This window comes from Somniosus microcephalus, chromosome 3 (assembly GCF_052327205.1).
Source record: "Somniosus microcephalus isolate GS21.2 chromosome 3, FLI_Smic_1.0, whole genome shotgun sequence".
Taxonomy (NCBI): domain Eukaryota; kingdom Metazoa; phylum Chordata; class Chondrichthyes; order Squaliformes; family Somniosidae; genus Somniosus; species Somniosus microcephalus.
The window spans coordinates 106,532,329-106,554,765 of NC_140989.1; the positions used below are offsets into that span (position 1 = coordinate 106,532,329).

The following is a 22,437-nucleotide window of genomic DNA, read 5'->3' on the forward strand; positions in this document are numbered from 1 at the left end:
AGAGAACCATATTGCCAAAGCTTACATAGCAAAAAGGTACAGTTTTCCAACATTCTGTAGGTGTCAATCGATTTGACATTTGTTGGGTACATACAATATTACTTTTAAACAATATTAATTTTAAACAGTCTTTCTACTTCATTTGGTACGTTCAATATTAATTTTAAACAGTCTTACTTTTAAACAGTCCTCAGGTTGTGACATGTTGTTACATATTTGGCCCCAAGGTATGGTCTGTCTCCTTCTCCCAGGACTAATCTCAATTTTGACAGGTCATCCAATTCCTTGAAATCTGGGGTTGTTTGGCTTAGCTTGTTGAATAATATGTTTCTTGATGTGTTGAATTTTTCGCATTTTAGGAGGAAATGCATTTCTGTTTCAACCTCGCCAGCCAGACATTGATCGCATATTCTATTCTCTCTAGGCTGCCAGGATTTCTTGTATCTGCCTTTTTCAATTTCCAGTTGGTGGTCGCTTAGTCTGTACCTGGTGAGGGTCTGTCTCTGTTTTGTGTCTCTGATGGTCGTGAGGTAGTCTGCCAGTTTATATTCTCTTTTTAGGGCCCGGTAACATTCTAATCTGCTTTGGCTTTCGGTTATTTTGTTCCAATGTTCCAGGTAGGTTTCTTTGCATTGTTTAATGATTTGGTTCACTCGGATTGGTGTTTGGACGGCTGTGTTGGTCTGGGGCTGGTCAGGGTCCGGCTGAGTACTTAGTTTCAGTAGCAGCTGACTCAGGGGACTCTTTTCTGGGTTTAGCTCTTGGGTCTGAAAGGCTTTGAAATGAAGGGTGCCTGGGGAGCTAGATTTGAGGTGATTTAGGAAGTTTAGTGCTCGTTTTTGGATGTTTATCAGTGGGTATCTGCCTAGTTCGGCTCTGCATGCATTTGTTGGCGTTTTTCTTTGGGTGCGAAGGATGCTTCGGCAGGATTCTGCATGTAGGGCTTCTATTGTGTGTTTTTCCCATTTAGTGTAGCTTTGGTGATTTAGCGGGCCCCATACTTCACTACCGTACAGTGCAATGGGCAGGATTATGCTGTCAAATATTTTGAGCCAGATTTTGATTGGGATTTGGATGTTGTAGAATTTTCTTTTTATTGCATATAGGGCTCTTCGGGCTTTTTCTTTTAGTGCATTCACTGCTATGCTGAAGCTCCCTGATGCTGTAATAGTTAGACCAAGGTAGGTGTAGCTCATAGTGTGTCCTATAGTGGTATCACTGAGGGTAAACTGGTATTTGTTTTCCTGACATCTGGGCCTTTTTTGAAAAATCATGATGTTGGTTTTCTTTAGATTTACTGTTAGAGCCCAATTTTGGCAGTATTTGTCGAGTAGGTCTAGTTGTTGCTGTAATCCCTGTTCTGTGGGAGACAGCAGAACCAGGTCGTCCGCATAGAACAGGGATTTCACTTCTCCATCCAGGAGACGGAGACCTGGTGACTCGCTTTGCTCCAGCATGTCTGCTAATTCATTTATGTATATGTTGAACAGGGTCGGGCTCAAATTGCAGCCCTGCCGGACGCCTCTTCTCTGGGTGAAGAAATCGGTGCGTTTGTCTCCAATTTTGACCCCGCATTTGTTTTTCAGATACATTGATTTAATAAGGTCATAGACTTTGCCCCCTATTCCACACTGAAGAAGTTTATAATAGAGCCCTTCGTGCCATATAGAGTCAAAGGCTTTCTTGAAGTCGATGAAACAGGCGAATATTTTCCCATTTTTTGTTTGGTGTATATGTTTTTCAATGAGGGTGTGAAGGGTATAGATATGGTCGGCGGTGCGGTGTTTTGGAAGAAAGCCTATTTGTTTTTTTCTGAGGATATTATGTTTGTTAAGAAAATCAAGTAATCTACTATTTAGAATACTGCAGAATAACTTCCCTAGACAACTGTTGACACAGATGCCGCGGTAGTTATTTGGGTCTGATTTGTTTCCACTTTTATATATGGGGGAGATTAGTCCTTGGCACCAGATATCGGGAAAACAGCCTGAACGTAATATGATGTTGAATAATTTGAGTACCGCACCCTGCATCTCCATATTGCTGAACTTGAGCATTTCATTTTTGATGTTGTCTGGGCCACAGGCTTTCTTTAGGTGGAGAGATTTTGTTTTTGTGGCCAGTTCTTTCCATGTGATTGGGGAGTCTAGAGGGTTTTGGTTGTCTTTAATTGTTGCTTCTAATGTGTGGAGTTTTTCTGTGACCTGATGTTGACTTGGGTTTGTTTCGTTTATTGGGATGTCTTTGTAGAGGTTTTCAAAATGTGTTCTCCAGATGTCGCCATCTTGGATTGGTAATGCTTGCAATTGTGTTGTACTCAGGTTATTCCACATTTCCCAGAATTGTTTTGGATTGGTGGAGTTTTCAATTTCTTCGAGTATTTTGTGGGTATAGTTTTGTGTTTTGTTCCTAATGGTGTGTTTATATCTTTTGAGGGTTTCATTGTATCTAGTACGTAGGTCCGGATTGTTTGGTTGCCGATGCTTTTGGTTTGATATTTTTCTCAGGTCTTTTCTGGCATTTTTGCATTCGTGGTCAAACCATTTCTTATTTTTATTTTGTCTTTTGTGACGCTTCCTCTTCTGTTTCACGAGGTCGGCTTTTACAGCTGCCTCATGGAAGATCATATTTACATCCTCTATGGCCATGTTTACACCATCTCTGGTGATCTCATATAGATTTTCTTTAAATTTTGAAATTTTACTTGTGAGATCAGGTGAATTTAGTGCTGTGATGAATTTATCTCCACTGTCTGGGGCCCATCTGTATGTCTGGTTTATTTTATGTAGCTTACTGGGTTCCTGTTTTGTGTCTGTAGTTTGGGCAGAAAGTTTAAGGTACACATTTATTTGGTTATGGTCTGAGAGGGGGGATTGCTGCCTGACAGTGAATGCGTTGATATCGCAGGGGTCCAGGTCAGTGATTGTATAATCCACCACACTAGACCCAAGAGTTGAGGAATATGTGAGTCTCCCTAAGGAGTCCCCTCTGAACCTACCGTTAACTATGTACAGGCCTAAGGCTCGGCAGAGTTGCACTACCTCCCTACCGCTTTTATTTATTTCACAATCGAGGTTGTTCCGGTTTGCGATGGCTGGTGTGACATATAGAGGGGTCTGGCCAAACACATGGTTGTTGCCCTGTGGGTCTATGAAGTCAGGTTCACATCCGGTCCTTGCATTTAGGTCCCCACATAGTAGCACCTTTCCTTGGGCCTGGAAATGGCTGATTTCCATGTGGAGAGTGTCAAATATCTCCTCTTCAAAATATGGCGATTCTATTGGAGGTATGTAGATCGCACATAAGTAAACATCGTTTTTTGCTATTCCTATATTTTTATCTAATTTTAGCCATACGTGTGATTTTCCCTGTTTTATCGGTGAGATGTGTTTGTTCAGTTCTCCTTTATACCACACCAGGATTCCCCCGGAGGTTCTGCCCTTGCGTGTCTTAGTGTTCTTTACTGAGGGCACAATGATTTCATGGTACATTGGAGGACAGTGGGTCGGCATGTCCTTTTGGCACCATGTTTCTGTTAACACAATTATATCAATGTCTTTTATAGCTTTTAGGAATTCAGGGTCTGTACTCTTCATCCCAAAAGCTGAGGAGCGGAGGCCCTGGATATTCCAGCAGCTTATGTGGAAAGAACGCATTTATATAGTTAAAAAAAAACGAAATAAAATGGACCTATTTTGTGGGATGAGTGTGGAAACACTATTTTCTATAATGCTAAATGATGATTTAGTATAAATTTCATGAGGCATGCACATACAGCTATCTAATAATAGTAATAATAATGATAAGATAACAATAATGATAATGATAAATAACAATATTAATAATTTAGTGCATTCCTCTCCGGCTTTCTATCAGGCTGTTCATCATCGTCATGATCTTTCTCAGTTCTTGGTCTACAGTCTGTGGTCTAGAGGGGGGTCTTGGGTCAGGTATAAAAGCACGGTTCTGTTGTTGGTTTTGTATAGGGGGGTGGGGGACATTGGTGGTCCTGTTTGGGTTACGGCTCCCAATGGTAGAGGGGGTGGGAGGGCTGCGTCTTTTGGCAGTGTTTATGAGGTTTCTTGCGAAGACCCACATCCGCTGTTTGAGTAGATGTATTTCGTCATAGAGGTCCCTTGTGTTGATGTTTGGATGATGGGCCAGGGAGACGTTGGGGAAGACAGAACATCTCGTGTCGATCTCCCTGTTGGTGTTGTGGATTATATAGGCTGGGGTGTCCTTTCTGGGCAGTAGTGTGGAGATCACGATCCGCGCCTCGGGGAATTCCTTGCTGGCCTTTTCCGCCATCCTGCTCACCGCCCTAGCAGTGCCTTCCTGTAGGGTGCGTAGGTCGTTTGTGCCTCTGTGGATCACAAGCCATTTGGGGCTTCCAAGGAATTCTTTGTTCAGGATCTTCATTGCATGGTCTGTGTTGCTGCACCATTTTTTCAGGACTTGATGACCTGGGAACAGCCTGTGGGGGTCCAGAAACTTTCCGTTGGAGTCGGTCAGCAGGACCGCCTGAGGGGCTGGTTTTTCAGACTGGGTAGCAGTAGTCTGGGCAGGACTCGACTGATGGCTGGTTGTTGGCTGGGTTTCTGGGATATGTTGTGTGGCAGGAGCAGGGTTTGAGGCTTTCGGTGTGTCCTCGTGTGGGGGGGCATCTGACGGGTTCTGTGTCCCTGTGTGTGAGGACTGGGTAGCGGTAGTCTGGGCAGGACTCGACTGAGGGCTGGTTGTTGGCTGGGTTTCTGGGATAAGCTGTGTGGCAGGAGCGGGGTTTGTGGCTTTCGGTGTGTCCTCGTGTGGGGTGGCATCCGACGGGTTCTGTGTCCTTGTGTGTGTTGTTTTTTGGACCTTAAGAGGTTTGTGTTGCCTGCTGAGCCTTTCTACGGCCTCCATCGTTTTGTTTAGCTGGGTATGGAGTTCTTTGATCTTATTTCTTTGTTCCTCTACGGTCTTTCTCAGCTTGTGGATGGTGGACTCGTTTTCCGTTTTCAGCTGTTTGAGTTCCTCCGTCCAGTTCTTGGCCTGTGTTTCTCTGTATTCGTTGAATTCGAGTTCTAGTTTGGACAGACTCTCTTTCAGCAGTTTGTTTGCGTTGAGAGGTGTGGGAGGGGTGGAGATGGTCAGGGAGGTGTGTGTCTCTGCTGGACTCTCTTCTTCTTCCTCCGCTTGGCTCTCATCATCCTCTGTTCGACTCTCTTTTGCCTCCTGTCCATTGGTCCTATTTGTGTCTGCCTTAGTTTTCAACTGGGGGAATTCCTTTTCGAAGGAGTCCAGATTTTCTACATTCCCCTGTATCATGATCTTTCCTTTTTTGTTGTAGTAGCTTATGGTTAGCAGGGGGTCATCTTTATCTAGATTTCCATCTTTACATATTTTCAGTCTGCCTCCACTGCCAATACCTTCGCTGGAGACGTATGCGTAGTATTTTTGTAAAGTCTCCTTCCATGAGGGAACGGAGTCGGTGTAGAATATGAGGTTGTTCTTCGTCTTAATCCCTTTGTGTGTGGTATAGTCAACGTAGAGGACCTCTGGGTTACTTTTTAGTGTTATGTCCTTGTGTTTTTCCTTTGCTTTATTTTTTGTGCATTGCTCAGGATATTTCATTTCCCTGCTCAATGTAGTCGTTTGTTTTGTCTCAGGTAGATAACTTTTTTTCTCTTTTTTGTGTCGTGTTCCACCTTATCCCACTTTTAGGTCCAAAATTGAGAGTTTTTCAGGGGTTCATCTTTGATATAGCTGCTCTTAAAAGTTTCTCTCTCTCTCTCTCACAGGTTCCTGGTTCGGGTTGTTTATCGTTTCTCTCGGGTTTCTATTCCTTTTTTCTCGCGGGTTTGTTGTTCTTTTTCTAGGTTAATTAAATTTAGGTAGATCTAGGTAAAGCTTTTTTCCTCCGGACCCGGAGTTTTCCTCTCTCTCCTCGCGTCGGTCTCAGGCTGTTTCTGCTCTGGTCCCAGCCCCTCGGCTCGGCTGTGCAGTCCCGGCCCGGTGTTTGTCCGAGTTTCTCCGACCCCGGAGTTTCTCGGGTTTCAGGCCCCGGGTTTGCTCGCTCTCCAGGCCCGACAGTCCCGACCCGATCCGGCACTGTCCGAGAGAGAGAGAGTCACACACTGTCCGAGAGAGAGAGCCACACACTGTCCGAGAGAGAGAGAGTCACACACTGTCCGAGAGTCACACACTGTCCGAGAGAGAGAGAGTCACACCCTGTCCAAGAGAGAGAGTCACACATTGTCCGAGAGAGAGAGCCACACACTGTCCGAGAGAGAGTCACACACTGTCCGAGAGAGAGCCACACACTGTCCGAGAGAGAGAGAGTCACACACTGTCCGAGAGAGAGTCACACACTGTCCGAGAGAGAGAGAGCCACACACTGTCCGAGAGAGAGCCACACACTGTCCGAGAGAGTCACACACTGTCCGAGAGAGAGAGTCACACACTGTCCGAGAGAGAGAGCCACACACTGTCCGAGACAGTCACACACTGTCCGAGAGAGAGAGCCACACACTGTCCGAGAGAGAGAGTCACACACTGTCCAAGAGAGAGAGCAACACACTCTCCGAGAGAGAGTCACACAATGTCCGAGAGAGAGAGTCACACACTGTCCGAGAGAGAGTCACACACTTTCCGAGAGAGAGAGCCACACACTGTCCGAGAGAGAGAGTCACACACTGTCCGAGAGAGAGAGCCACACACTGTCCGAGAGAGAGAGAGCCACACACTGTCCGAGAGAGAGAGCCACACACTGTCCGAGGGAGAGAGAGTCACACACTGTCCGAGAGAGAGAGAGTCACACACTGTCCGAGAGAGAGTCACACACTGTCCGAGAGAGAGCCACACACTGTCCGAGAGAGAGAGTCACACACTGTCCGAGAGAGAGAGCCACACACTGTCCGAGAGAGAGTCACACACTGTCCGAGAGAGAGAGTCACACACTGTCCGAGAGAGAGAGCCACACACTGTCCGAGAGAGAGAGCCACACACTGTCCGAGAGAGAGAGCCACATACTGTCCGAGAGAGTCACACACTGTCCGAGAGAGAGAGAGCCACACACTGTCCGAGAGAGAGAGAGCCACACACTGTCCGAGAGAGAGAGCCACACACTGTCCGAGAGAGAGAGACACACACTGTCCGAAAGAGAGAGCCACACACTGTCCGAGAGAGAGAGCCACACACTGTCTGAGAGAGAGACACACACTGTCCGAGAGAGTCACACTCTGTCCGAGAGAGAGAGCCACATACTGTCCGAGAGAGAGAGCCACATACTGTCCGAGAGAGAGAGCCACACACTGTCCGAGAGAGAGTCACACACTGTCCGAGAGAGTCACACACTGTCCGAGAGAGAGAGCCACACACTGTCCGAGAGAGAGAGCCACACACTGTCCGAGAGAGCCACACACTGTCCGAGAGAGAGAGTCACACACTGTCCGAGAGAGAGAGTCACACACTGTCCGAGAGAGAGAGCCACACACTGTCCGAGAGAGAGAGCCACACACTGTCCGAGAGAGAGAGCCACACACTGTCCGAGAGAGAGGGTCACACACTGTCCGAGAGAGAGAGAGTCACACACTGTCCGAGAGAGAGTCACACACTGTCCAAGAGAGAGCCACACACTGTCCGAGAGAGAGAGCCACACACTGTCCGAGAGAGAGAGCCACACACTGTCCGAGAGAGAGTCACACACTGTCCGAGAGAGAGAGTCACACACTGTCCGAGAGAGAGAGCCACACACTGTCCGAGAGAGTCACACACTGTCCGAGAGAGAGAGCCACACACTGTCCGAGAGAGGGAGCCACACACAGTCCGAGAGAGAGCCACACACTGTCCGAGAGAGAGAGCCACACCCTCCGAGAGAGAGCCACACACTGTCCGAGAGAGAGAGCCACACACTGTCCGAAAGAGAGAGCCACACACTGTCCGAGAGAGCCACACACTGTCCGAAAGAGCCACACACTATCCGAGAGAGAGAGCTACACACTGTCTGAGAGAGAGAGCCACACACTGTCCGAGAGAGAGAGCCACACACTGTCCGAAAGAGAGAGCCACACACTGTCCGAAAGAGAGAGCCACACACTCTCCGAGAGAGAGAGCTACACACTGTCCGAGAGAGAGAGCCACACACTGTCCGAAAGAGAGAGCCACACACTGTCCGAGAGAGAGAGAGCCACACACTGTCCGAGAGAGAGCTACACACTGACTGAGAGAGCTACACACTGATAGAGAGCCACACACTGTCCGAGAGAGCGAGCCACACACCAACCGGTGGAGAGCCATGCACCGACCATTAGAGAGCCACGCACCGACCAAGAGAGAGCCACGCACCGACCAAGAGAGAGGCACACACCGACCGAGAACGAGCCACATATTGACCGAGAGGGCCACACAACGACCGAGAGAGTGCGAGCTACACACTGATCGATAGAAAGCCACACATCGACTGAGAGAGAGAGCCACTCACCGATTAAGAGAGGGAGAGCCACACCCTGACCGAGAGAAAGAGAGTGCTACACACTCACTAAGAGAGAGAGGGAGAGCCACACACCGACCAGGAGAGAGAGAGCTACATACTGACCAAGAGCGAGAGCTACACACTAACCGAGACAGAGAGGCACACAATAACTGGGTTCGAGAGATATCGACAAACCGACCACGAGGGGGATGCAAGAGTGAGAAATTGAGCTAATTCACTAACCGAGAGCTACACACGAAGTGAGAGGTTCACCCTGACTGAGAGAGCCTTGCACAGACTGGGCGAGAGCTACACATCGACAGAGAGAGCATGCTTCAAGTTTTTGTTCACTATTTTGTATTATTTTTACACTGTATGTCTACTAAGTTTCCAGAACTGTCATCATTTGCAATTTTTTCAACTTCTGCAATAGCCCACTGTAATATTTTAAGTCATGCCAAATTAAGTATCATCAATAATTTTGAAAAGAAATGAGTTATTTAGACAAAATTCCAATAGATAAAACATAGATACAATTGTTTTGTAAGGGTCCCAATATTAAAAGCTTTGGGGGAGAAATTGGGTGCCTTTGCACCTCCCGTTATTGCCTCCGGGGGGGCGATAACGGGGCGCTAACCACAACCCGGGCGCGGTGAGAATATCGCCTCCCGTTAAATCCGGCTGGAGGTTTGCGGCGGCGGTATGGCGTTGCGCCCCGATCTCCTTCACCTGGAGAACGTGACGTCATCGCCTAGTTGTGCCCCAGACCTGAACTTGGGTTTCGCCCCCTGCAGCATCACCGGGCGGCAACACCGACAGCTGCAGAAGGCGTTCATCAGGAGGCCAGGCGCTTCGGGGGCAATATTTAAAGGCGAAGTGGCCGAAATAGGGAAAAAAATAATTAAAAATGCTCGTTTTCTGTTTTTTTCACTTTTTCCCCAGCGCTCGATCAGCCCCGGCACTCTGCTGCAGTGCATCAGGCTGAATGGGACAGATCGCGGCTGCCGTCAGGGGCCAGGTAAGTTGCTTTCCATTGCAGAGCCTGCAGCAATGGCCCTTCCCTTTAAGGGAGGGAAGGAGCCTTCCAACGTGGCAGTGCTGCACGACCCATTGTGGAGCGCTTCTCACCTACCGCCCCGCCTGTTGCCTGTTGTGCTCCAGGAAGGAAGTGGAGCGCTTGATTTAGCACTCCACTTCCTTCCTGGAGCACAAAACCGAATTTTTAAAAAGTTGAGAAACATTAGCGCTTGCCGCTAATTTTTTCAACTTTTAAAAGTTATTGCCCCAAATGGGGCTACTGTATAATGAATTTCTCCCCCTTTGTAGTTACTGAATGATTTGGCTGAAACCACAATGTGCAATATTAGTTATGAATGTGTTCGTTACTAATATCATACATAAAAGCTGTATAATTAACATCTACGAATAAATAGCTACCTTAGTTTATAGCACTCAGAGATGTGAAAACCCAATAATTTGGAATAAAACCAGAAAATGCTGTAAACATTCAGCAGGTCAGGTAGCATCTGTGGAGAAAGGAAAATGGTTAGGATAACTTTTCAGGCCTTATGTCCCTTCATCAGAATCGGATGAAGGATCAGAAAATATGAAAAGTTAATGTATTTTCCTCTCTCCACAGATGCTGCCTGGCCTGCTCAGTGTTTCCAGCATTTTCTCTTTGTATTTCAGATTTCCAGTATATAATCACTTGGGCCATTGTACAAGTCAGGCCTGGTCTATATTAGAACACTCACAAACATGGAAGGTGGTGCAAAATCTACACCATATTTTACAGTAATTGCCCATTTGGTGCAAGTCTAGTTTGCATGCACTCATCTAGTCCCTAGCTTTTAGAGTCTAATGAATAACAATTTTCTGTTGGGATGTTGAAATGTGAGGTAATTTTACAAGTTTGTGCTCTTAGACACGGAACTTTACGCATGGGTGCACATATCAGGAATTGAAGCATGTGCTCTGCATATTTTTCCATCCATTAAAATTAAAATGAATGGGTGGAAAAATGAGAAGCTCATGCCCAAATTCCCAATATGTGCTCTTGGCAGGTGAGGCTCTGTGCCTGGTGCATTAACTTGTAAAATTACTCCTACAGCATCTAAAATAACTCGGGAGCCATGGCTCAGAGTGGCTGAATTCTCAATTAGTAACCTGAACACTTTACATAAGGTTTTGCACTTACATAAATGAGGGTTTCAAAAATACATGTTTTAGTTAAAAACTTTAAGAGATAAATAGTGGGTAAAGGTTACATCTTTAGGACATTAGTGCAGATGTTATTTAAGTTACTTACATTTGCACAGTGCAAGGCCAAAGCACAGAAAACTGCAAACATTTTAAAGTTGTTCTCGTCTGTCTGATTAAAGGCTTTTCCACTCATTTTGTTCACCATCTGCACAACACCAATGACAATCCCTCGACTGACGATAGGCATGCACAAGATGCTTCGTGTGGTATACCCTGTGTACAGGTCTACTTCTCTATTAAACAAAATAAAGCATACAACCATTAGTTTAGAAGTGATTGAGGATAAATCTTTGAAACTACCCACAAGAGGATCTACACATGAAAACACAGAGAGAGAGAGAGCGGGTAGTCTTTTTTTTGTTTGCCCAGTCAATTTAAATACATTGTCTAAATTATCAACTAAACTTCTAATGATTAACAAATATTAGAATGCAATCTGGAAATGTTCCAGTATCCAAATCCATAATGAGCTTTGGAATTGAAGCAACGAATCCTATGTTGAACAAGACAACATCACCATTTGAAACCTCAAATACCATCAGTTTTCATTTTCATGAATGTCACCACATGTAAGCAGAAGTACAGCAGTTCGGCTAACTAATCTGGTTCTTGTTCTGTTACCAAGTTGAATTGTAACATTGACTTGAGCCATCCATAAACAAAAAGCCAAGTTGAAATTCACAACAAAAACATTTTGAAAGATTACAAAAAAAATTTCATGGTGCCATATAACATTTTCTTTTCTATTCCTATTTCCACTCCCTCCCCCAAATTTATGACATTGGGAAAATTAATATCATATTTCACTGCATGGTGTACACAAATTTCTAGTATATGCTGAGATTTACCACAGTTCTTTAAAATCAATCTCAGCTCCAGGACCAGCACAAAACTTTCCTCAGGAGTTCCTTGGGATAAGTTTTGAATTATTGCTACATATAAGATTGTGAAGGGGCTTGATCAGGTGGATGCGGTGAGGATGTTCCCAATGAAGGGTGAAACTAGAACTAGGGGGCATAATCTTAAAATAAGGGGCTGCTCTTTCAAAACTGAGATGAGAAACTTCTTCACTCAGAGGGTGGTAGGCTTGTGGAATTTGCTGCCCCAGAAAGCTGTGGAAGCTACATCATTAAATAAATTTAAAACAGAACTAGATAGTTTCCTAGAAGTAAAGGGAATTAAGGGTTACGGGGAGCGGGCAGGAAATTGGACATGAGTCTAGGTTCGGAATGGTCATGGCCCTGTGGGTACTGGAGTGGGTCCAGGGGCCATGTAGCCTGGTTCTGCTCCTACTGTGTTCTAATTCTGTGTTAGATTTCAGGAGATAGTTTTATTCCTGTTCCTGGCTGGGGTGGAGATCGCCTTTACAGAAGGTAAGTACTGTAGAAAACATAGGGACAGAGTGATCTCCTGGAAGAATTTCGATCGCCTAGATGGGTCGGAGAGGAATTTCCCAGATTTTTTTCTCCCAAATTGGCCATGGGGTCTTTTATCTGGTTTTTCGCCTCTCCTGGGAGATCACATGGGTTCGGGTGGATGCAGAGTGATAGAAGATTTGAGGTTAGGATCAGATCAGCCATGATCTTATTGAATGGTGGAGCAGGCTCGAGGGGCCGATTGGCCTACTCCTGCTCCTATTTCTTATGTTCTTATGTTCACCCTAACTTTGTTAGGATGTTGCTCGAGCAAATATTTGTACTGCACTTCAATATATTTTACGATTGTTGTACTTGATTTCAGCCACTGGGTGTTTCTGCTGAGAAATCTCTCTCAATAACGGTCCATTCCTCCCTCTCCCAGCACTCTCAACAATTCTCTCCCCTCCATCAGCACTGCCTCTCATTCCAAACACACATTCACCTCTTCCTTCACAGCAACCACTAGAACCACCAACTTCTCTTATGACTCCTTCCTCACTTCACACTCCATACATGTGCTTTCTATTCAACACATCCCCATCCTGCTTGCATCTTGTGCCTCTAAGCATGTGCACAACAAGCAGAGGCCCCACACATTAGCACTCTTCTTTATAGGAAACACTCACGAATGCTCGCCCTCTCTTTCTGCAGGACAAAATGACACATAACACAAGGAAACAGAGTAAGACCAGGGGACTCGCCAACATCACAAACCTCTCTGAGCTGGAGCAGAGAAGCAAGCACTGGAAATCAGTGGCCCCAGGAGAATCCTTCTGAAGAGGCACTGTCATGTGCTGCATCACTCCCAATCACCAGCAGAGTTAGACAGTAAGTTAGAGAGGTCTGCACTCAGTGAAGTACCCAGCACCAGTGAGCAGTAGCAGGTACTGGTTGCAGGAATAGCCCAGGAGACAGCTCACCAGAGGCGGACAGAGATGAGGCTTTAAAGGGTCCAGCTATCAGTAGAAAACTCCTTGCTTCACAAAAGCAGATATGCAAAATATTGGAAAGGCTTGCCATGGAGTTTCAGCACCATGGCTGAAAGTATCGAGGAGCCGCTCCTATGGCATCAGCTCTCTGCAGTCTACCTTGGTGATTGTGGCCACCTTTAGCAGCGCTGCACTCAGGTCCTCACAACAGCAGTCAATGTTCACAGCCTTTACAACTTTGGTGGAAGTGCAAACAGCTGCTATGCGGGCTCTGGGATCCACCTTGAAGAGATTGGTGGACGACATGGGTAGGAGCTTTCAAGGAGTCACACATTTTCTGTAGTCTGCTCACCCGCAGATCAGTGGAAGTGATGAGCCGCAGCCCCACGTAGTGGCAGTGGCACTATGGAAGCGGCACCAGTTTCCCTCTTTCACAATGTCAGTATGCCTGCTCATCCGCTCAACCAGAAAGCCAGCAGTGCCAAACTACCCTGGCAGCTCAAGTGCTGCAGTTTTCAGCCGCTCCTTCTCTGGCTCAAGCTCCCAGAATTCGCTGGAGACGAGCATCTCAAGGATCCCCAGATGAGCAACAGCAAATTTCCAGCAGCTCTGCTGAAGCCTGTAGTAGTCGAGTTAGTAAACTTTCTTTTAAGAAAAGCATTTGGGTTGATCACTTGCGTGACAACGATTCACTACCTTTCACCCAGAGGGTGGTGGGGGTCTGGAACTCACTGCCCGAAAGGGTGGTAGAGGCAGAAACCCTCATCACATATAAAAAGTACTTGGATATGCACTTGAAGTGCCGTAACCTACAAGGCTACGGACCAAGAGCTGGAAAGTGGGTGTGCTGTCTCTCGGTAGCAATTTATGTTAGTTTTCCAGTTAATTCAGGGGTTTGAGTAAGTTGGGTCGATTCCCATCGTGTGCTGCCACCTAGTGGCTATTTGGTACCTAGCAACTGCAGTAAAAGTGCAGTAAAGTGCTGTAAAGCACAGTAAGTGCAGTAAAGTAAACTACAGACCTACAGCGGCACATGCTCTGGGAAGTTGTATTGTTCCCATGCCTGAGTCTTGGATATTATTTGTCTGTAAGTACTTGAGAATGTTATAGATGATTAGTGTACACTGTATGTTGCAGAAAATGTTTAGTTTGTAACTTTTCTCTGTAAGCAAACTTACACAGCTAGCCGTGAAGTGCTCGCTCTCTGTCTAGCTGGTTAACTAGTAGCTGTATTTTGATGCACTATGTACAGGGCTAATTTAAAGAGAATGCCTTCCAGTTTGCTAAATGTATATTCACAGTAAGCTGTGTTTCCACGTGTTTGGTAATTTACATGCCAAATGTACTGTGTTGCTCAGGCGTACCTAAATTTGTGTATGCATATCAGTTATGCACTTGCATACTAATGTGTGCTTCCATTTCTGTGTTGTATTTCAGTTTTACAATAAGAATCTTTCAGTAAAGCTTTACAAGAAAAGTCAAGCCTTGTGATTTTTATGCGAAGATATCAAGTTGTTAGCTATCTGTCTAGCTCTGCAAAGGAACGCGCTGCGAGGGCAGAAAAGTAAAAAGACAACAGCACAGCGGGCTCAAGCACAAGAAGATACCACTCAGCTACCATGAGTCTACGCTCAGGAAGACAATATACCATAGAGGACGTCGACCAGCCAATCGAGAAGCATGAGTCTCTCCGAGCAAACGATGCCAAGTCACAGTCCTCTAAAGCATCCTCTAGATCATCTCGGCGGTCCAGCAGACCATCGTCATCGACAGCTTCTGCAGCCGCCAAAGCACGTGCCAAGGCAAAAGCTGCCCAGGCTCAATTGTCCTTCGCTGAAAACGAAGCTAGTGTGATGAAGCAGAGAGCTGACCTCGACGCCAGTCTCCACATTCTCCAAAGCCAGAGAGCTGCCGCTGCCGCTAAAGCTGAAGCCGCAGCTTATGAAGAAGGTGAGGAGAATGAAGGCGGGGAGCCCAGCCATGAAGCATATGTTCTAGAACAGCCCCTCAGTCCAGTGCAACGTACAAGTGAGTATGTCCAACAACACTCCAAATTGTTCTCCAAGGAAACATCCAGCTATCTCGACGCAGAACCAGCTACTCACCACAGTAGCAAACAGCCTGTTTTTGGAGACACTGAGCTTAAAGGAGAAGAAACAAGTAAGACTTACCTGCAGAGACCTCCACAGCACTCGGCCAATCCAGCCAAGCAGTCCTCACCCGAGCCACAAGGTGCACAAGACCTCACTAGGTACCTTATCCGCCGAGAATTGTTAAGTTCAGGCCTTCTAGAATTTGATGACCATCCTGAAAATTATTGGTCATGGAAAGCGTCCTTCCTGAGTACCACCAAGGACTTGAATCTGTCAGCCAGAGAAGAACTAGACTTGATGACAAAGTGGCTCGGAGCTGAGTCGTCAGAACAGGCGAAGAGAATTCGCAATCCCACAGCAGGCCTCAACCTGGTTTGGCAACGTCTCGAAGACTGTTGTGGGACACCAGAAGTCATTTAACACGTACTGCTCAAGAAGATTGAGGACTTTCCGAAGCTAACCAACAAAGATAATGTCGAGCTCCGAGAACTGGGCGACATTCTCCTCGAACTGGAGTGTGCCAAGGGAGAAGGTTACCTGACCGGCCTCTCGTATTTGGATACAGCTCGTGGGGTAAACCCAATAGTGGAAAAGCTCCCCTACAACCTTCAAGAGAAATGGATAGCTAAGGGATCCAAGTACAAGGAGGACAATGGAGTGGCATTTCCCCCCTTCTCTCTCTTCTCCAGGTTCGTCCAACAACAGGCAAAGGTGAGGAATGATCCAAGTTTCACTTTCTCCACCTCCAGCAGTTACGCTCCTTCGAGAACAGAGAAACCCACAAAGTACAGCAATAAAGCCTCTGTGAGCGTGCACAAAACAGATGTTCCAGCCGAACCCTCAGTCAACCAATCCAGTTCTGCTGGGAATAAAGTGGATGACCCAGATCGTCAGTGTCCAATACACAAGAAGCCCCACCCACTCAAAAAGTGTCGAAGCTTTAGAGACAAGCCTATTGATGAGCGCAAATCATACCTGAAAGAGAATCGCATCTGCTTCAGGTGTTGTGGGTCGACTATGCACATGGCAAAAGACTGCAAGGCGACAATCAAGTGCTTCGAGTGCAACAGTGAAAAACACATCGCAGCCCTGCATCCAGGTCCTCCTCCTTCAACCACCGAGAGTGCTGCGGTTGACAAAGAGGATAGCGGGGAGCAAAGCGAAAGCACATCTTCTTCAGTCACCTCCAAGTGTACAGAGGTTTGTGGAAATGCAAGCAGCCCACGCTCATGCTCCAAAATCTGCTTGGTTAAAGCATATCCTGCAGGGAGAAAGGAGAAGGCAATCAAAATGTACACCGTGCTTGATGAGCAAAGTAACAAGTCTCTAGCGAAGACAGAATTCTTCAATCTCTTTGAAGTCAAGGCCAGCGCAGCTCCGTAGACGCTAAAAACCTGTGCAGGGACAACAGAGGCTACGGGTAGGAGAGTTGGGAACTTCATGATCGAGTCCATGGATGGGAAACTACAGCTTCCCCTCCCCACCTTAATTGAGTGTGACATGATGCCAGACGATAGGACGGAAATTCCCTCCCCAGAGGTCGCACGCCATCAGCCCCACCTACAGCCAGTTGCCAACAAGATTCCAGCTGTGGACCTGGACGCTCCAATCCTCCTGCTCTTGGGAAGAGACATCTTAAGGGTGCACAAGGTGCGTGAGCAAATCAACGGGCCCCACAATGCTCCTTATGCGCAGCGGCTTGACCTGGGATGGGTCCTCGTGGGTGGAGTTTGCCTGGGAACAGTCCACAAACCAGCGGGTGTCAACGTCTATAAAGCAAACGTGTTGCACAATGGTCGCACATCCTTTCTCAGCCCATGCCCAAACAGGATCCAGGTAAAGGAAGACTACGATGGCATGACGCAGCATCATAGGTCAACCTCCTCTGCCTGTGAGGAAGAGGCAGGCCTCACTGTGAGCACAGACAGCCTAGGATGCTCAGTGTTTGAAAGGTCCAAGGATGATGACAAGCCAGCACTATCCATGGACGACAAAGCTTTCCTAACCATCATGGATGAGGAGGTTTACCAGGACGATGGACACAGCTGGGTGGCACCCTTACCATTTCACTCTCCCAGACGCTGTCTTCCGAGTAACAGGGAACAAGCTATGAAGTGCCTCTGCTCACTCAGGAGAACACTGGAGAAAAGGCTAGAAATGAAGGGCCATTACATAGAGTTCATGCAGAAGATGCTGGACAACGACCAAGCCGAGCCTGCTCCACCTCTGGAAGAAGGTAAAGAACACTGGTACCTGCCAACATTCGGTGTGTATCACCCACAAAAGCCAGACCAGTTACGAGTTGTGTTTGATTCAAGTGCTGAATGTAAAGGAGTGTCTCTGAACGATGTCCTCCTCAGCGGCCCAGACTTGAACAACACCTTGTTGGGAGTTCTTCTGCGGTTCAGGAAAGAACCTGTAGCCCTGACAGCAGATGTGCAGCAAATGTTTTATTGCTTCGTCGTCCGAGAAGACCACAGGGACTATCTCCGCTACCTGTGGCATGAGGACAACGACATCAACAAGAATGTGGTGGAGTACAGGATGAAGGTCCACGTGTTTGGAAACAGCCCTTCACCTGCTGTGGCTATCTACTGCATGAGGCGAGTCGCTCAGAAAGGTGAGCAAGAATATGGCTCCGATGCGAAGCATTTTGTTGAGAGACAGTTCTATGTTGACGATGGTCTTACCTCGGTTACCACACCTGAAGAAGCAATAGATCTCCTGACAAGAACCAGAGCGATGTTGGCAGAGTCCAACCTGAGACTACACAAGGTAGCATCGAACAGTGGACAGGTGATGGAAGCCTTCCCTGCAGAGGACCGTGCCAAGGATCTGAAGGATTTGTACCTTGGAGTGGATCCTCTCCCCCTTCAACGGAGCCTGGGGCTCTCCTGGAACCTGGAAACAGACAGCTTCACATTCCTGGTGTCCCGTGAAGAAAGGCCATTCACACGGAGAGGCGTCCTGTCCACAGTCAACAGTTTGTACGACCCTTTGGGGTTCGTAGCTCCCATAACAATGCAAGGAAAAGCATTAGTACGGGAACTCTCATCGGATCAGAGTGAGTGGGATGCTCCACTCCTCCCAGAAAAAGAAGCAAAATGGAACCTATGGAAGGAGTCCTTGAAGGCTCTCGAAGACCTGCACATAGAGAGGTGCTACATTCCAGGCTCGCTGTCTTCAACACAGAGAAGAGAGCTGTGCATCTTCTCAGACGCTTCCACAGTAGCAATAGGAGCTGTGGCCTACTTGAGAGCAGCTGACACCGATGGGAAATACCATGTGGGATTCGTTATGGGGAAGTCCAAGTTGGCCCCTCGGCCTGCCCACACCATTCCACGTCTCGAGCTTTGTGCAGCTGTGTTGGCTGTTCAACTGTACGAGTTGATCAGAGACGAGATTGACATCGATGTGGGCGCCGTCAAGTTCTTCACGGACAGCAAGATTGTACTTGGTTACATCCACAACTCCACAAGAAGGTTTTATGTGTATGTTTCCAACCGGGTGACTCGTATCAGACGATCCACTCACCCTGACCAGTGGTGCTATGTCTCCACAGACCTGAACCCTGCAGACCATGCTACCAGGTCTATACCAGCAGCACACCTACAGCAAAGCAGTTGGTTCTCGGGCCCCTCTTTCCTGTCTAATGTCAACACAGAGGAGACTCCTGAGTCCAATCCCTTCACCCTTGTGGAGCCTGAAGCTGATACTGAGATTCGGCCTGAAGTTACGACCCTGGTCACCAAAGCCTCAGAATCTCAGTTGGGCTCACAACACTTCGAGCGATTCTCAAGCTGGAGAACACTCTGCCGAACCACAGCCCGACTCATTCATGTAGCAGCATCCTTCAAGGGGAATTCGGACAACATAGAACGCAAAGGATGGAAATGTTCTAAAGAAGTATCCAGCACAAGTGAGCTTTCACAAGCCAAAGGAGTGATCATTCGCTCTGTCCAGCATGATGTCTTCAAGGAGGAATTCAAATGTCTTGAAGAGGGACAGACATTCCCCAAGCAAAGCCCACTTAAAAAGCTCAACTCAGTTACAGATGAAGATGGTTTGCTCCGGGTCGGAGGACGCATATCATCCGCAGACTTGTCAAGGGAAGAAAAGCACCCTCTGATCATCCCACGCACCCATCACATTGCCACACTACTCGTGAGATACTATCATGAGCAAGTGGCTCACCAAGGACGACACATAACAGAAGGAGCTATCCGAGCAGCCGGATACTGGATAATCGGGAGCAAGCGTCTGGTTTCTTCCGTTATCCACAAGTGTGTTACCTGCCGCAAGCTACGAGGGAGGTTAGAGGACCAAAAGATGGCAGACTTGCCTGCTGACAGACTCACTCCAGAGCCTCCATTCACCAGCGTGGGCCTTGACGTCTTTGGGTCATGGACCATCATGACGCGTCGCACAAGAGGAGGTAGTGCAGGCAGCAAGCGCTGGGCGGTGCTCTTTATGTGCATGTCTACCAGAGCTGTGCACATTGAGCTGATCGAATCCATGTCAACAGACAGCTTTATCAATGCACTGAGGAGGTTTTTCTCAATCCGTGGTCCAGCCAAACTTCTCCGCTCTGACAGAGGGACTAACTTTGTGGGTGCCTGTAAGGAGTTGAACATCCACACGGACGATGCAGCGGTAGGAAGCTACCTCCAAAAGAAAGGATGCACATGGGTGTTTTACCCCCCGCATTCATCCCACATGGGTGGTTCATGGGAGAGGCTCATCGGTGTTGCCAGGCGTATTCTGGATGCTATGCTGCTTCGGACGGGACCTACTCGTCTCACACACGACGTCTTAAGCACTCTCATGGCTGAAGTCATGGCGATCATGAATGCAAGACCCCTGGTGCCGGTGTCCACCGACCCAGACATGCCTGCAGTCCTCACCCCAACGATGCTCCTGACTCAAAAGATGAGTGCTATTTCAGCCCCCTCTGGAAACTTTGACATGGCTGAGCTGCACAGGAAGCAGTGGAAGCAAGTCCAGTGTCTTGCAGACACTTTTTGGAAGAGATGGAGAGGAGAGTATTTGTCCACCCTACAGAGCCGTAGGAAATGGACAGAAGACAAGCCAAATGTCAAAGTGAGAGATGTTGTCTTGCTGAAAGACAGCCAAGCACACAGAAATGAATGGCCAGTGGGACTGGTTGTCAAAACTCTGCCGAGCAGGGACAAGAGGGTCCGCAAGGTGGAGGTGAAGATTGTCAAGGAGGGGACTGTCAAAGTGTTTCTGAGGCCAGTCTCAGAGATCGTAGTCCTCCTTTCTGAAGAAACCTAGAGAACGGATTCTGAGTATGTTTGCAGCCAAAGGACGTTTTCTTTAGGTTTATTTTGTATCTGTAGTGGTACAATGGAATTGTACCAAGCGGGGAGTGTGCTGTCTCTCGGTAGCAATTTATGTTAGTTTTCCAGTTAATTCAGGGGTTTGAGTAAGTTGGATCGATTCCCATCGTGTGCTGCCACCTAGTGGCTATTTGGTACCTAGCAACTGCAGTAAAAGTGCAGTAAAGTGCTGTAAGCACAGTAAGTGCAGTAAAGTAAACTACAGACCTACAGCGGCACATGCTCTGGGAAGTTGTATTGTTCCCATGCCTGAGTCTTGGATATTATTTGTCTGTAAGTACTTGAGAATGTTATAGATGATTAGTGTACACTGTATGTTGCAGAAAATGTTTAGTTTGTAACTTTTCTCTGTAAGCAAACTTACACAGCTAGCCGTGAAGTGTTCGCTCTCTGTCTAGCTGGTTAACTAGTAGCTGTATTTTGATGCACTATGTACAGGGCTAATTTAAAGAGAATGCCTTCCAGTTTGCTAAATGTATATTCACAGTAAGCTGTGTTTCCACGTGTTTGGTAATTTACATGCCAAATGTACTGTGTTGCTCAGGCGTACCTAAATTTGTGTATGCATATCAGTTATGCGCTTGTATACTAATGTGTGCTTACATTTCTGTGTTGTATTTCAGTTTTACAATAAGAATCTTTCAGTAAAGCTTTACAAGAAAAGTCAAGCCTTGTGATTTTTATGTGAAGATATCAAGTTGTTAGCTATCTGTCTAGCTCTGCAAAGGAACGCGCTGCGAGGGCAGAAAAGTGGGATTAGGCTGGATAGCTCTTTTGCCTCCGGCAGACACGATGGGCCAAATGGCCTCCTTCTGTGCCATAAATGTCTATGAATATTGTGTTTGGAATTAAAATCCTTTATCACATTTGTCACTTTGGTCTATAGGTCCTTTTCATTGCAGCTTGTTAGTCTGAATTGTCAGAATGTCAATGATAGACGTTGGATGAATGATTTCAATTTTCTTTAATGCAGAATGAAGGGAGTGATGAAAGGGTAACAAGGACTGTTAACACAGATGAGTTTCTTGAGTAAGGAGATTAAGGTCACCGAAAGCACTTGTTCTATCAACTGTTCCCCGGCCTCTCTAGCTGCAATGTGTTGTACTGCCCTTCCTTCTTGTGGTTCTCCCTCACCTTCATCCAATTATTTCTCGTCTGATGATGCCTCTTCTTTTTGCTGTGCTTCCTCTAACTCCAATCTGCTTTGCATTGCCAGGTTATGCAGAAGGCAGCAAACTATAATGATATGGTCCATTTTGTCTGGGGATATTGTTGGGAACCCCCAGAGTAATCATGGCACTTGTACCTTTGCTTCAAAATGCCAATGGTATGCTGTATGTTCCTGGTAGTCCCATGGCTCTGATAACACATCTTTTGTTCAGGCTTGATGGGGTTGCAGAGAGGTGTCATCAGCCATGTTTGTAGGAGGTACCCTTGTGCCTTAGCAGACGTCCTCTATCATGCCTGGATGGCTGGCAAAGTGGGAGAATGAATGAGAGTTGCAGGATGAAGGCGTCATGCCAGCTCCCAGCAAAACTGGCACACACTTGCATTATCCTGCTGCAGTGAACACACACCAGCTGTACATTGATTGGGAGCCCTTCCTGGTCACAAAAGTTGCTGGTTCGTCTTCTGCTGGTGTCCTGATAGCTACGAGTGGAGTCTATTATGACCTGGACACGCGGGAAGCATGCCACTGCTGGCAATCTCAGAGTTCTCTCATTTTGGCTGTTGTCGTCCATTGGAAAGGTACTGGTTTTGATCTGGCAATGACAAAATTGGTGACCTGCTTGATGCAGCTGTGCACGCAGAATGTGGGCGATGTCCACTGTAGCAGCCTGGAGGGAGCCTCTGGCAAAAAAGTTTAGGGCGGTGGTAACTTTGACAGTCACTGGCAAAGCATAGCCTCCTGGTCCAGCGGGC

General features: G+C 47.0%; 1 protein-coding gene across 2 annotated transcripts in view; it reads right to left on the minus strand.

Moving 5' to 3' along the window:
* Positions 1 to 22,437, minus strand: part of pde10a (phosphodiesterase 10A) — an 899,745-nt gene that overhangs the window by 403,006 nt on the left and 474,302 nt on the right. For both annotated transcript variants that reach the window (XM_085981463.1, XM_085981462.1), the window contains exon 13: positions 10,761 to 10,947. In XM_085981463.1, the coding sequence (XP_085837589.1) occupies positions 10,761 to 10,947 (187 nt within the window). The remainder of the gene's footprint in view (positions 1 to 10,760; positions 10,948 to 22,437) is intronic.